The following is a 13,783-nucleotide window of genomic DNA, read 5'->3' on the forward strand; positions in this document are numbered from 1 at the left end:
CTCCATACATTACTCCATACATATTCATTACCACGGAAACACCCGTGTTTCCTCCTCGGTCCCCCTCCCAATCAATTATCCCTCATAAGTAGAGCGATAATGGTCCCGCTCCATAAGTGCAGTGAAACGTTATATGCGTCTTCCTGTCCGCTTCGTTCGCCGCTGTCTCTCGTGACATCCGCTTTTCATTCCCCAACATGATCAGAAGGATGACCACATTTCATTCTGATCCTTCCAATAGTTGTTAGGGGGCGTTTATAATCAGTGGCGTAGCCAGAAAAATATTTCGGGAGGTGTTATACACCACCGGAAAAGTAAGAAAATAAAAAGGAAGAGAGACTGCGCCGGGCGCCCAGACAATGTATGTCATATTTCTCCATGCACGAATTTCGGGGAGTGTTCTGACCCCGAAACACCAACCTGGCTACGCCCCTGTAAGGGATCCGTTATAATAGTGACGATGACAATGCCTCGTCACCCCCTGTGTATACTCAAAATTTTAACCTGGAACCAGGCACACACGACATTCTACAGTAAAAAATGTGTATCTTTTATTATCGGATTCAAGACGAAAGCCGTGGCAGTGTGGTAACTTCCTGAGCAACATCTTGACTTTTGCTTTCATACGCTCCTCTGCTGTTCGGGTGAGCCTATGCTCTAACAATTATTCTAAATTGTCCACATATGCCGTATCGTACAATGCATTAAAATCGCTGACATATGGCCTGACCTCCAGCCTGGGTGGGAGAATGCTTTTTTCAAGAGTAGAAAAACTGCGCGTGAAAGACAAAACAGTAAGGGTGGGACAGGACGGGCGAAGACTCACAACTTCGCTTTATTGAAAAACGAAAAAGACGAGAAACACTTAAAAGGGACCACTGCAGAAGAAATAAAGCTCAGTAACTGTTGGCGTGCTGACGTGTCGACCGGAGAATGCCGTCGCGTATATGGCACCGCAGACAAACAGCTCTATCAGCGCCTTATCGTCCACGGACACATGGGTGGCGTCGCGCTCTGCCGTGGGAGTCGCCGCGCCAGTTGGCCGAAACGCAGGTGGGGAGGCGCACCGTTGAGAGCGAGTGAGCTGCGCATCTTGTAGCACGTGCGGGAGTTTTGTCGGTTTTGTTTACAGCGGGCGAGACTCGCAGCTTGCAGCGCGCGCAGCTTCCTCCGTCATGCAGCAGCCAGCGAGGTGCGGCCGGTCGGTGCTGCTGCCGTGGGTTTGTCGGCTGGCCGGCCACCGGCTGCGTGGTCAGGCAACGAGCCCCCGCTCCGGGTCCACCTTCAACAAACCGCTGTCGGGGAACGATTGCCCGCGGCCCGGCGGCATCGCCACCTTCATGCGCCTTCCGTACGCAGCCACGCCGCACGGTGAGTGCGCGGGAGGGGCGCGCGCCGCGGGAACCGCCGAGCTAGCGGAAAGAGCGCGGCATTTGCTCGCGTGCTTTGCTTGCGAACGCTCTCGCGGTATTACCGCGGTTGTACTCGTTTGTACTCGGTTCTACGCGGTTGTTGTACACCTTCACGCGCCTTCCGTAAGCAGCCTCGCCGCACGGTGAGTGCGCGGTAGGGGCGGGAACCGCCGAGCAAGCGGAAAGAGCGCGGCATTCGCTCACTTGCTTTGCTCGCGAACGCTCTCGCGGAATTACCGCGGTCGTACTCGTTTGAGATCAAACCGGGATATTTCGAGTTATTGCTTGTATCGAACAGTCCGCCAGTTTTTATGCAATCTCGGGGAAATGTGTAGACTACTGTGCTTCTATATCGAACTACAGTCACCCCTGGGCTCTTCGTGTGCCGAACAGGGAGCGGCACCCATGCAAGGATGCGATTCTGAAACAGAGTTTCTGCTTCTCAGATAGCGTCAAGTTAGTGAAGCCGGGTGTATGCATGGTTTTGCAACGTCTGAAGACTTTCTTTGCGCGTTGTCAGCCTCTAATCGTCCGTAGCCCCTCGCGTATTTCTTCGGGGATGTCGCGCATTCCACTGCGAAGAAGTCGCAAATAAGCGCTGAAGATCGGCTTTCGGACTTCGTATCATACCATTTGAGAGTTCGGGCAGTTCTGGGCTTTCGGCAGCAGACTATTTGCTGAAAGTAAACCTTAGAAAAACACAGAAAAAGGTATTGTGATCCGTCAAAACAAGTGTTTAAAATGTAGCTTTAAGCGTGCTGCTTTTGTTTTTACGATGTCGCTGGAATATTTTATCGCAAAATGTGATATACGCCTGGCTGTAGCATAAATTAAAAAAAAAAAAACTCTGGTACATGCATTCATACGTCACGAAGTACCCCTTCATCTCAACTTTCTTCCGTTCGATACACGCTCCGTGGGGTCGTCGGGGCCAGCCCCAAAGGGCTACGGCCTATTCGTCAAAAGATAATTCGTAATAGGGAAATTCGTAGTAATGGAATTCATAAAAGGGCGATTGTTCGCATAGGGCAATACGTCACATGTGGCTATTCGATAGGGCTATTCGTCGCGAGAGAAGCTAGTCGTTCAGAAAGAAAAATTTTGTTTGACATTTAAAGACTTATAGCTTACCAAACTTGGGAAAATAGGTTGGGACGGGGAAAGTTCATGTATAAAAGATAAAATTCTGAAGCCTTCCAAAAAAAGAGTTCAATTCATTGTTAAGTTTGCAGTGCGCGGGATGGTCGCTGGGACAATCTTTTCACTCAAGGTTGAAAGTTGATTGGTTTTTAGTAAACGTGCAGCTTCTACAACTCTCAAGGCATACAACAAAAATTTCAACATCCAAATGGCATAAGATAACTGTTCTAACCGTTCATTTTCGTCGTACATGCAGCGGAAAGATATATGCAGAGTTACCGAATCAAATCAAGCCCTTTTCGTGAACTACACCTGTGTGATTGTCCTATCAAAAGTAGTGAAGCATGTTTATGACTCGACCGTGGCGTATTCCCACAAAATTAGGCAACGTCTACTAAGAAAGTGCTGAATTGAAGCCAAATCATAAACATTACGCTACAAAGCAAACACCAAATGAGGTAAAACCTTCGTTTGTAGTTAATAATTTGAAGCAATATTGCCGTGAACCATTCTCTCCGGTTTGTTTTGTTACAAGAGCGTGACCACGCCCCGTTACCTTGTGTTTGAAGAGAAGTGCGCGTTTCCTCGCCCTTTTCGTATGCCTCACAGTTACGTTTGATAGTGAGAGGGTGTAGCTTTGCGGTCATTATGCTAGTCTGTTCTTGTTTGATCGGCAATTACTCCCCTTTTCGTATGCCTCACAGTTACGTTTGATAGTGAGAGGGTGTAGCTTTGCGGTCATTATGCTAGTCTGTTCTTGTTTGATCGGCAATTACTCCCCTTTTCGTATGCCTCACGGTTACGTTTGATAGTGAGAGGGTGTAGCTTTGCGGTCATTATGCTAGTCTGTTCTTGTTTGATCGGCAATTACTCCCCTTTTCGTATGCCTCACAGTTACGTTTGATAGTGAGAGGGTGTAGCTTTGCGGTCATTATGCTAGTCTGTTCTTGTTTGATCGGCAATCACTCCCCTTTTCGTATGCCTCACAGTTACGTTTGATAGTGAGAGGGTGTAGCTTTGCGGTCATTATGCTAGTCTGTTCTTGTTTGATCGGCAATCACTCCCCTTTTCGTATGCCTCACAGTTACGTTTGATAGTGAGAGGGTGTAGCTTTGCGGTCATTATGCTAGTCTGTTCTTGTTTGATCGGCAATCACTCCCCTTTTCGTATGCCTCACAGTTACGTTTGATAGTGAGAGGGTGTAGCTTTGCGGTCATTATGCTAGTCTGTTCTTGTTTGATCGGCAATTACTCCCCTTTTCGTATGCCTCACAGTTACGTTTGATAGTGAGAGGGTGTAGCTTTGCGGTCATTATGCTAGTCTGTTCTTGTTTGATCGGCAATTACTCCCCTTTTCGTATGCCTCACGGTTACGTTTGATAGTGAGAGGGTGTAGCTTTGCGGTCATTATGCTAGTCTGTTCTTGTTTGATCGGCAATTACTCCCCTTTTCGTATGCCTCACAGTTACGTTTGATAGTGAGAGGGTGTAGCTTTGCGGTCATTATGCTAGTCTGTTCTTGTTTGATCGGCAATCACTCCCCTTTTCGTATGCCTCACAGTTACGTTTGATAGTGAGAGGGTGTAGCTTTGCGGTCATTATGCTAGTCTGTTCTTGTTTGATCGGCAATCACTCCCCTTTTCGTATGCCTCACAGTTACGTTTGATAGTGAGAGGGTGTAGCTTTGCGGTCATTATGCTAGTCTGTTCTTGTTTGATCGGCAATCACTCCCCTTTTCGTATGCCTCACAGTTAAGTTTGATAGTGAGAGGGTGTAGCTTTGCGGTCATTATGCTAGTCTGTTCTTGTTTGATCGGCAATCACTCCCCTTTTCGTATGCCTCACAGTTACGTTTGATAGTGAGAGGGTGTAGCTTTGCGGTCATTATGCTAGTCTGTTCTTGTTTGATCGGCAATCACTCCCCTTTTCGTATGCCTCACAGTTACGTTTGATAGTGAGAGGGTGTAGCTTTGCGGTCATTATGCTAGTCTGTTCTTGTTTGATCGGCAATCACTCCCCTTTTCGTATGCCTCACAGTTACGTTTGATAGTGAGAGGGTGTAGCTTTGCGGTCATTATGCTAGTCTGTTCTTGTTTGATCGGCAATCACTCCCCTTTTCGTATGCCTCACAGTTACGTTTGATAGTGAGAGGGTGTAGCTTTGCGGTCATTATGCTAGTCTGTTCTTGTTTGATCGGCAATCACTCCCCTTTTCGTATGCCTCACAGTTACGTTTGATAGTGAGAGGGTGTAGCTTTGCGGTCATTATGCTAGTCTGTTCTTGTTTGATCGGCAATCACTCCCCTTTTCGTATGCCTCACAGTTACGTTTGATAGTGAGAGGGTGTAGCTTTGCGGTCATTATGCTAGTCTGTTCTTGTTTGATCGGCAATCACTCCCCTTTTCGTATGCCTCACAGTTACGTTTGATAGTGAGAGGGTGTAGCTTTGCGGTCATTATGCTAGTCTGTTCTTGTTTGATCGGCAATCACTCCCCTTTTCGTATGCCTCACGGTTACGTTTGATAGTGAGAGGGTGTAGCTTTGCGGTCATTATGCTAGTCTGTTCTTGTTTGATCGGCAATCACTCCCCTTTTCGTATGCCTCACAGTTACGTTTGATAGTGAGAGGGTGTAGCTTTGCGGTCATTATGCTAGTCTGTTCTTGTTTGATCGGCAATTACTCCCCTTTTCGTATGCCTCACAGTTACGTTTGATAGTGAGAGGGTGTAGCTTTGCGGTCATTATGCTAGTCTGTTCTTGTTTGATCGGCAATTACTCCCCTTTTCGTATGCCTCACGGTTACGTTTGATAGTGAGAGGGTGTAGCTTTGCGGTCATTATGCTAGTCTGTTCTTGTTTGATCGGCAATTACTCCCCTTTTCGTATGCCTCACAGTTACGTTTGATAGTGAGAGGGTGTAGCTTTGCGGTCATTATGCTAGTCTGTTCTTGTTTGATCGGCAATCACTCCCCTTTTCGTATGCCTCACAGTTACGTTTGATAGTGAGAGGGTGTAGCTTTGCGGTCATTATGCTAGTCTGTTCTTGTTTGATCGGCAATCACTCCCCTTTTCGTATTCCTCACAGTTACGTTTGATAGTGAGAGGGTGTAGCTTTGCGGTCATTATGCTAGTCTGTTCTTGTTTGATCGGCAATTACTCCCCTTTTCGTATGCCTCACAGTTACGTTTGATAGTGAGAGGGTGTAGCTTTGCGGTCATTATGCTAGTCTGTTCTTGTTTGATCGGCAATCACTCCCCTTTTCGTATGCCTCACAGTTACGTTTGATAGTGAGAGGGTGTAGCTTTGCGGTCATTATGCTAGTCTGTTCTTGTTTGATCGGCAATCACTCCCCTTTTCGTATGCCTCACAGTTACGTTTGATAGTGAGAGGGTGTAGCTTTGCGGTCATTATGCTAGTCTGTTCTTGTTTGATCGGCAATCACTCCCCTTTTCGTATGCCTCACAGTTACGTTTGATAGTGAGAGGGTGTAGCTTTGCGGTCATTATGCTAGTCTGTTCTTGTTTGATCGGCAATCACTCCCCTTTTCGTATGCCTCACAGTTACGTTTGATAGTGAGAGGGTGTAGCTTTGCGGTCATTATGCTAGTCTGTTCTTGTTTGATCGGCAATTACTCCCCTTTTCGTATGCCTCACAGTTACGTTTGATAGTGAGAGGGTGTAGCTTTGCGGTCATTATGCTAGTCTGTTCTTGTTTGATCGGCAATTACTCCCCTTTTCGTATGCCTCACGGTTACGTTTGATAGTGAGAGGGTGTAGCTTTGCGGTCATTATGCTAGTCTGTTCTTGTTTGATCGGCAATTACTCCCCTTTTCGTATGCCTCACAGTTACGTTTGATAGTGAGAGGGTGTAGCTTTGCGGTCATTATGCTAGTCTGTTCTTGTTTGATCGGCAATCACTCCCCTTTTCGTATGCCTCACAGTTACGTTTGATAGTGAGAGGGTGTAGCTTTGCGGTCATTATGCTAGTCTGTTCTTGTTTGATCGGCAATCACTCCCCTTTTCGTATGCCTCACAGTTACGTTTGATAGTGAGAGGGTGTAGCTTTGCGGTCATTATGCTAGTCTGTTCTTGTTTGATCGCCAATTACTCCCCTTGTCGTATGCCTCACAGTTACGTTTGATAGAGAAAGGGTGTAGCTTTGCGGTCATTATGTTAGACTGTTCTTGTTTGATCGATAATGTTTTCGATCTTATTCGGTGCTTCAGAAACGAGAGCAAACGCTTTGTTGACTGCTTTTGCGAGGTTTGTGTTTTATTCTAGTTTACTGGTGGAACCAGCTTGCCCCAGTAAAGGTTATTTCTACAATAACCTTGTTTCACCCTTCACTTGGTGACCAAATACTCGATAAACAATAGGCTCGATAACAGCGAAATAGCTCTTCTTGATTTTGGATAAGAGTAATAAGAGGTTTTGGATAATAAGATTTTGGATAAGCGCAAGTACGGCACAAGGAAGTACCTCTGAATGTACTTGCGTTGAAGCATGAAGTATGTCGTTTCCATAATTTTTCACGTTTTTTAAATGTAAGACGTGTTCGTTGTGCACAGGGATGAAGGGTGGGCCTTTGATATAACCTGAAGTTCGCTTCCTCAGTAAAAATGTGTTGTCTGTCTGCGCTGTGCTCCGTGTTGTCTTTGCTTCAGTCTGGCGTTCCGTGCCGTAGAATAGGGTGACGAATCGTCATCTCGACGAATTGTCCTCTTACGAATTGGCCCATGCGACGAATTGTCCTACCGCGAAATGCCCTAGTACGATTTGCCTTTCGACGATTAGCCCTACAGCCAAAAGCAGAGGAAAGCGTTATCGAGTTAGTTTGCTACACAACTTTTTCATAAACCCCTCTTACGCCGCTAGTATATTGTATTCACGCCTGGTCTGGACAGCTGTTTACTGGACTGCTGGCATCTTCCTCCACTCATGGCCCGAAAAGTTCTCTGTCCTGTACTTCAGTCGAAGGTGCTCCCGGAAGCTAGCGCTCTGTGCTATTTCCTTCTTATTCAGTTGCATTCTCAGCAGCAGTTCCCTAGCCAGGATAAATGCTCCCCCTTCTCTAATTCCACCAAAAGAATGCCGACAATGCACACGTGGTGTTTTGCCACAATAATAGAAAGTTAGCAGGGAAGCATGGGCGTTTTTTTTTTTTCAGAGCGTGCGGAAGTTTTTACATCGAACTATTTTTAAATCCCAGACAAAAGCACTATATCGGGGTTTAGTATAATTGTGACAAAGGTAGTAGTAGTAGTAGTAGTAATAGTAGTAGCACTGGTAGTAGTAGTAGAAGTAGTAGCAGTAGAAGTAGTAGTAGTAGTAGTAGTAGTAGTAGCACTGGTAGTAGTAGTAGAAGTAGTAGCAGTAGAAGTAGTAGTAGTAGTAGTGGTGGTGGTGGTGGTAATGGTGGTAGTAGTAGTAGTAGTAGTAGTAGTAGCAGTAGTAGTAGTAGCAGCAGCAGCAGTAGTAGTAGTAGTAGTAGTAGTAGTAGTAGTAGTAGTAGTAGTAGTAGTAGTAGTAGTAGTCATTATTATTATTACCATCATCATTTATTGTACCCTTAAGGGTCCCTTGCAGGGTATTACATAAGGGGAGGGCAATTACAAAATTCCACAATGGGTGATGGTCGATGGTACAGGCATACACGTGGGGCAGGTTCATAATGAAATGGCAGCAACATTTGCAAATACATATATACATGAAGAACAACTGTAATAATCTGCGATTAACTGTTTGAATACTAAGGTGTCATGTTCGTTGACTATGGTTTCGGGCAGGTTATTCCAGTCTTCTATGGCTTCAGGTAACAAATATTTGTTAAAAGCGTTAGTTGACCCATGTAGGCGCTGTATACTTAACGAGTTAAAGAGGCGACGCGATGAGCGGGTAGGCGGGAAGAGGACTGTATTCTGTTGTGAAGGGAAATTATAGAAAGGTTTATGTAAAAGGCATAGTCGAGAAACTTTACGGCGGATTTCGAGGGCGGGGAGGTTCAGAGATAATTCAATAGTGGTAATACTTGAGCGCGGGTTGTACTGTGAAGAAATAAATATAGCGGCACGATTATGAATTTATTTAAGTGAATTAATCAAGTAAGTTTGGTGGGGGCCTTAAATAGCCGATGCATATTCCGGTTTAGTACGCGTGAAAGTTTCCGTAGTAGTAGTAGTAGTAATAGTAGTAGTAGTAGCAGTGGTGGTGGTGGTGGTGGTGGTGGTGCTGGTATTTGTAGTAGTGGTGGTAGTAGCAGTAGTAGTAGTAGGCTAAGAGCGACAAACACATGCGCGAGCTTAAACTAACAACAACAGACATGCAACCAGGGAGGCATCTTGCGGAACGTGCTACACAGAGCCCCTTTTCTGTGCTTGATGCTACTTTCTTGTTGTACTACTTTACGTAAACAATTGTCCATATCTGTGGGCCAAGTGGACTGTGTTTGTTTCAAACACGGTGACTTTATTGTTTCAAAACAATCACCCCGTCGCCCTTGGGGCAGCAAATGCCGGTCGCCGATTTTGTTTGCCCTTTTTTGATGATCGTAACGGTCTCACCAGTGCTTCATTGCAGCTGTCCTGCTTTGCAAATGCTGAAAAAGTTGACCCAAATTTTTCAGCATAATGAACACCTGTATTCTGCAAGCAGGGCTCGCACCAAGCCTCGACGTATGCAGCACGATACTACGCAACAGATGCCAACAGCGGAAGCCCAACTGAAACCATATGGCTCACAAAATACGCAACCTCCGCATCACCAACGACAAGAAGAACTGCTTTCGGCAGCGCCTGAAAAATCGTCGGGGCTTACACGATTGGGGCGAGCTCCTGGATCTTGTTAAGTCATGAAGCGAAGATGAGTATCACGGATAATACTTATAGGCAAAAGCAAAGTATGCGTTATTTTAAAAGTGTTTGAAACTTCGTACTTTATAGCGTTGAAACAAAAACTATTAGCTTCGCTATCAGACACTTCCGAAGCAACTGGAAGGTATCGGTAGCCGATATGCCTCGTACCCGCGATACCAAATAGCTGCTACGAAGACATTAGGGTCTTCACCGTGACACCGCCACCTTGCATAAAAGTTCGTCTTCTGATTGCTTTCATATGCCACCTTCCATTTGCAGTTTCTTGCAAGCCAATGAGGGTCGCTACCTATACATACACATAGGGGACAGGCATACGGGAGTATCGTGCAAAGCGGCTCCAAGCAGGGACCAACCCTCGAACTTTTTTATAGTGACAAACGCTGACTGCAAGAAGAACTCTCAGAATAACTCCTCAAGGCGTGAGTTCAGAAACCTTGTTTCTTTATTTTATTATTAACGTGTTGCATGCAGGGAATCAAATATCGAGTGCTGGACGGCACTTTTCATGGCATGCCAAATCGCAATGGATGTAGAATGGCCGCGCACGCACATTGTATGAATGCTTCTAGGGAGCTTCAGTTTACGTCACCAACCCTACGGGGGCTCACCTACGTTTCCGTTTGCCTCACGCTGCTCATCTTGCAAGCCTTCCCAATACCACGTTGGCGAGTATGAAGTTCGCTGGCATAGCAACGCATACGTTTGGAGAGCAAATGTGGCGTCCCTCGATAACAGCTGTCTGGAGGTAGCACAGCACAACTTTCTCTTTAAAATACCGCATGCTGGGAAGACTTCGCTTGTAGATTGCCTTCCTTGATTATCTCAGGAATAGAATTCAAGATGCAGCTTATTAAGCGCGCTCCAAATAAGAAACATTACATCCCGAGGACTTTTTCATTATCAGGAGGAAGTCCGCTCCTCCCGTACGGTGAGACCCAGGAGGAGGAAGTGTTACCGTCATTTGTCATCAACTCCGCGTTCCTACCAATAGTGCCAATAATGGGATGAACTCCCACGTTGGCTGCCCTCGTTTCCTCAAAGTGAGGCCTGAAATCCGCAAATAACCGGAATTTTTTTTTTGTGCTTCTCTCATCGTTCATATGAATGCCATGCATTGTCGATTTTATTCCGTTTTCCTTTGCTGTTATAATGGTACCAAACAGAACATTTGTCCCTTCCTAAATTTTCTTGGCTTGAACTGCAGTTTTCGGTCATCATAGCGGTGACACCCGGTATGAACAGAGCTTTACAAACGTCAAGGGAAGTGACACTGAATTGTTACCTAGTTGCCTTAAACGAGGTAAACCGAAATAAAACCTGCATAACAAATGGTGTTTGGAAAAGATGGGCAGGAATGTTTAAAGCATTAGTTTATTTATATTAGATGGAAGCTAGCACCCTTACACACAATTCATTATGTGCTGAAATTATTTCTGCTTTGGAAAAAGAAAGCAGCATGCCTGCGCGTTGACGAGGCTCTATATACGTGTTAGCCGCGCCTACCATGTTTTCGTCGTAGCATCTAATAAGGGGCATTAAATAGGGGCATTAGAGGTCCATCGACTTGAAGTCAAAAGCGGGTCGCCTCAGTGAACCCTTCTCTGTTGCTGATACTAAGGAACGTTGGCGTTGGAATGAATGCGCCTTCCAAATTGTAATGTTAAAGGACTGGCCTGCTTCCCCCGTTCAGTGTAACGATTGTGCCGCGGCGTCTGTGTCGACGTCGACACAACCACTTTCAACCGAGGGCGCACAACGAAGTGATCCAGTATCCATGCAGCCGCTTGCAGCTGTTTGCCTCTCGTGAACGGATGCCTCTAATCTACATAGTACGAGATAGCAGAATGGCGTGAATATTCTCTCCGAGTGTTCCAGGAGGCCGTCTGCAGTCAATGGCGATAACAACGCCGCAAATATAGGGCGGCGTTCGAGATATATTTATACGCATTTTTAGGAGTGTGTAAATGGCAGCAGCTTGTGCGCGTCTTTGTTTCGGGAATCATTTGGAAGCCATATGTGGCTTGAAATCATTTCACCAAGATTTGTAAAATATAATTTAGGAAAGATTATTCATATCCGGGCATAAACACTATGATATGCCGCCTGGAGTAATACGGGGAACAACCTAGGGAGTGATCACACGGTACTACAGACCAAAATCCCGGAGTCTCAGATCCGTAGGGTCATCGGGGTAGCAAAAATCCCTCACTGGGAAACACCACGCACCCGTAGAAGAGGTCAACCAGAGTAAAAGATAGAAGACATCAATCAATGGGCGAAGACACTCGTGGAAGAAATCACGCACCATGCGAAAAACCTCAGCCTCTCCGCTCACATTCCAGCGGTTGACCCACACCTCCTTCACTCATGGAAGGCTAGGCGCAGCCGTCTTCGCACATGGCAGGTACATATGCGCAACAAGAGCCTCCAAACACGAGTAGCCTCACTCAACAAAGAGGTGCTGCTGAATACGCGGCCGAGCTCTGTAGACAGAACTGGCTTCAGATGTCTCATTTACTGCAATGAAGACTAAGTACATCCACGGAGTGTAAAATCCTCCGCTAACTAAGAGAGAAAGAGAGAATACGTTTAATGGTAAAAGCGAGGTTAGCCGAGCCATTTCCCTTAGCTTCCTAGGCCATAGGGGGAATTAAAATGAATATATAAAAAATAAAAAGTAAGGTGATGCGCACGAATTTCCATGCAGATACATAGAGTTTGGCAGTGAAGGTAATCACAACACTCGGTCCAAGCTGCAGCGCTGCGGCAACAACCCCAACAGAGCTTCGGTGGCCCGTACGTCCTGGCGCGGGTCCGACCAAAGGCCATAAACTGCCCTCAGTTCAAGGCCTGCGTAGTGCAGCACACACGAATGTTAGGAGAGCCCGCCTTGGCACTGTTAATTTTGAACACGTGCAGGTGACATGTTCGACATCCCCTGTTACGTCGCATGTTGAACAGAGTGATGAAGAGTCCTGCTGAATTTTGAAGAAAAAATGCTGTATGTACGCCATGCTCAGACGTAGGCAATGTAGTACAGCTTCCTCACGCTTGCTGAGCCCATGAGGCATCTGAAAGCAGCTGCATTTAGGGTCAGCTATAGATGCTGAGGCGCATATTGAAGCCTTTTGTCGGTCCAGATGCATCATTGCGTTCTCCGGGAAATCGAGGATGCAAGGGTTGCCGCATCCTTTTTTGTAAAAGGAATGGGCAGCGGTGGAACCTAGCGGCTGTGAGACGATGAGGCCGCATTATCAGCTGCACCATTTCCGGCGACTCCTCAGTGAGCAGGAAGCCATTGCAGTTCCACGCTGTGCCGCTTTTGTGTTGCTTGAAGGAGCAGAAAATGCATCTCCCATTTCATCTGATCTTTCGGTAGTGATGCCGCGGACTAGGAATCTGTGAAAAAAGCCCATTTAGTGGCTGGCTGCTTTAAGATATAGTGAAAAGCAGCCCGCAGCCAAGCGAGCTCGGCAGCCATTGTTGATGTCTTGTGGCCAAGTGGAACGGAAATGGTGGTTCGCGACGAGGGCATCCAGATCCCAATCACCCAAGAGGTATTACTTGTATAGAGCCCACACATGCGTATGGCCTCCACAGATGTCATTAATATGATCCAAGGCAAAACATTTCAAAGCTGGGGCCGATATGTGTGCCTTGAGCTTGAAGCCAGGCACAGTGACTGTGATTTTCATCGGAGATAACATCCAGGGTGGATGAAGAAAAGGGGCTGGGGCCAGGTAATGTGATGGTAGGGCCTCCTGCGCCCTGGACACATAGATGGCTGCTGGTGGATGCCCACACTGTCTCGTAACAACGTGCAGTTGCTTACGACATAGCTTCAGTTCCTGCAAAGCAGGAAGCGGAAGACGTCTACTTTCTGTCACGCTTCCCAAAGTATAGATGTGGTCTTCTGAACCCCAAGACAGATTCGTAGTATTTTGGCCTGTAGGTTCTCTAGCCCTCTAACGTTTTTTGGAGAGTGGGGTCAGTGCTGGGAGGCTGTAGCGTAAGAGGCCATCACCGTGAGCGTCATATAGGTTTAAAAGAGAACTGACACGGCATCTACCAGCGCTGTTGGACAGCATGCCAATAATGCGCGCAAAAAATGTGATGTTTTCTTTTAAGCTGCTAACTAATCGGCCCCACTAAAAGTCGGAGTGAAACAAGCAAGTAGCTGCAAGCCATCATTCACCTATTCCTTGGCACACAAGAGGACCTCTTACAGCAGCTCCATGCAGGATATTTTCCGCTTACACCTAGGTTGCAGCTGCCAGAGTACGCGGGACGTCCCAATGCACATCTCGATGGGCCAATAACATCAGCCGAGGTGCGGGCGACCTTGCTCAAGATCCGCCTGAGTGCC

At 46.5% G+C, this 13,783-nt stretch overlaps 1 protein-coding gene across 2 annotated transcripts in view; it reads left to right on the forward strand.

Moving 5' to 3' along the window:
- Nucleotides 1-1,036: 1,036 nt before the first annotated feature.
- LOC144155526 (guanidinobutyrase-like) overlaps nucleotides 1,037-13,783 on the forward strand; it is a 40,926-nt gene continuing 28,179 nt past the window's right edge. For both annotated transcript variants that reach the window (XM_077687032.1, XM_077687031.1), the window contains exon 1: nucleotides 1,037-1,371. In XM_077687032.1, coding sequence (XP_077543158.1) covers nucleotides 1,176-1,371 — 196 coding nt within the window. In that variant the 5' untranslated portion in view covers nucleotides 1,037-1,175. The remainder of the gene's footprint in view (nucleotides 1,372-13,783) is intronic.

The sequence above is a fragment of the Haemaphysalis longicornis genome, unplaced genomic scaffold (genome assembly GCF_048455015.1).
Source record: "Haemaphysalis longicornis isolate Haplotype H1 unplaced genomic scaffold, Haemaphysalis longicornis Haplotype H1 scaffold_1, whole genome shotgun sequence".
Taxonomy (NCBI): domain Eukaryota; kingdom Metazoa; phylum Arthropoda; class Arachnida; order Ixodida; family Ixodidae; genus Haemaphysalis; species Haemaphysalis longicornis.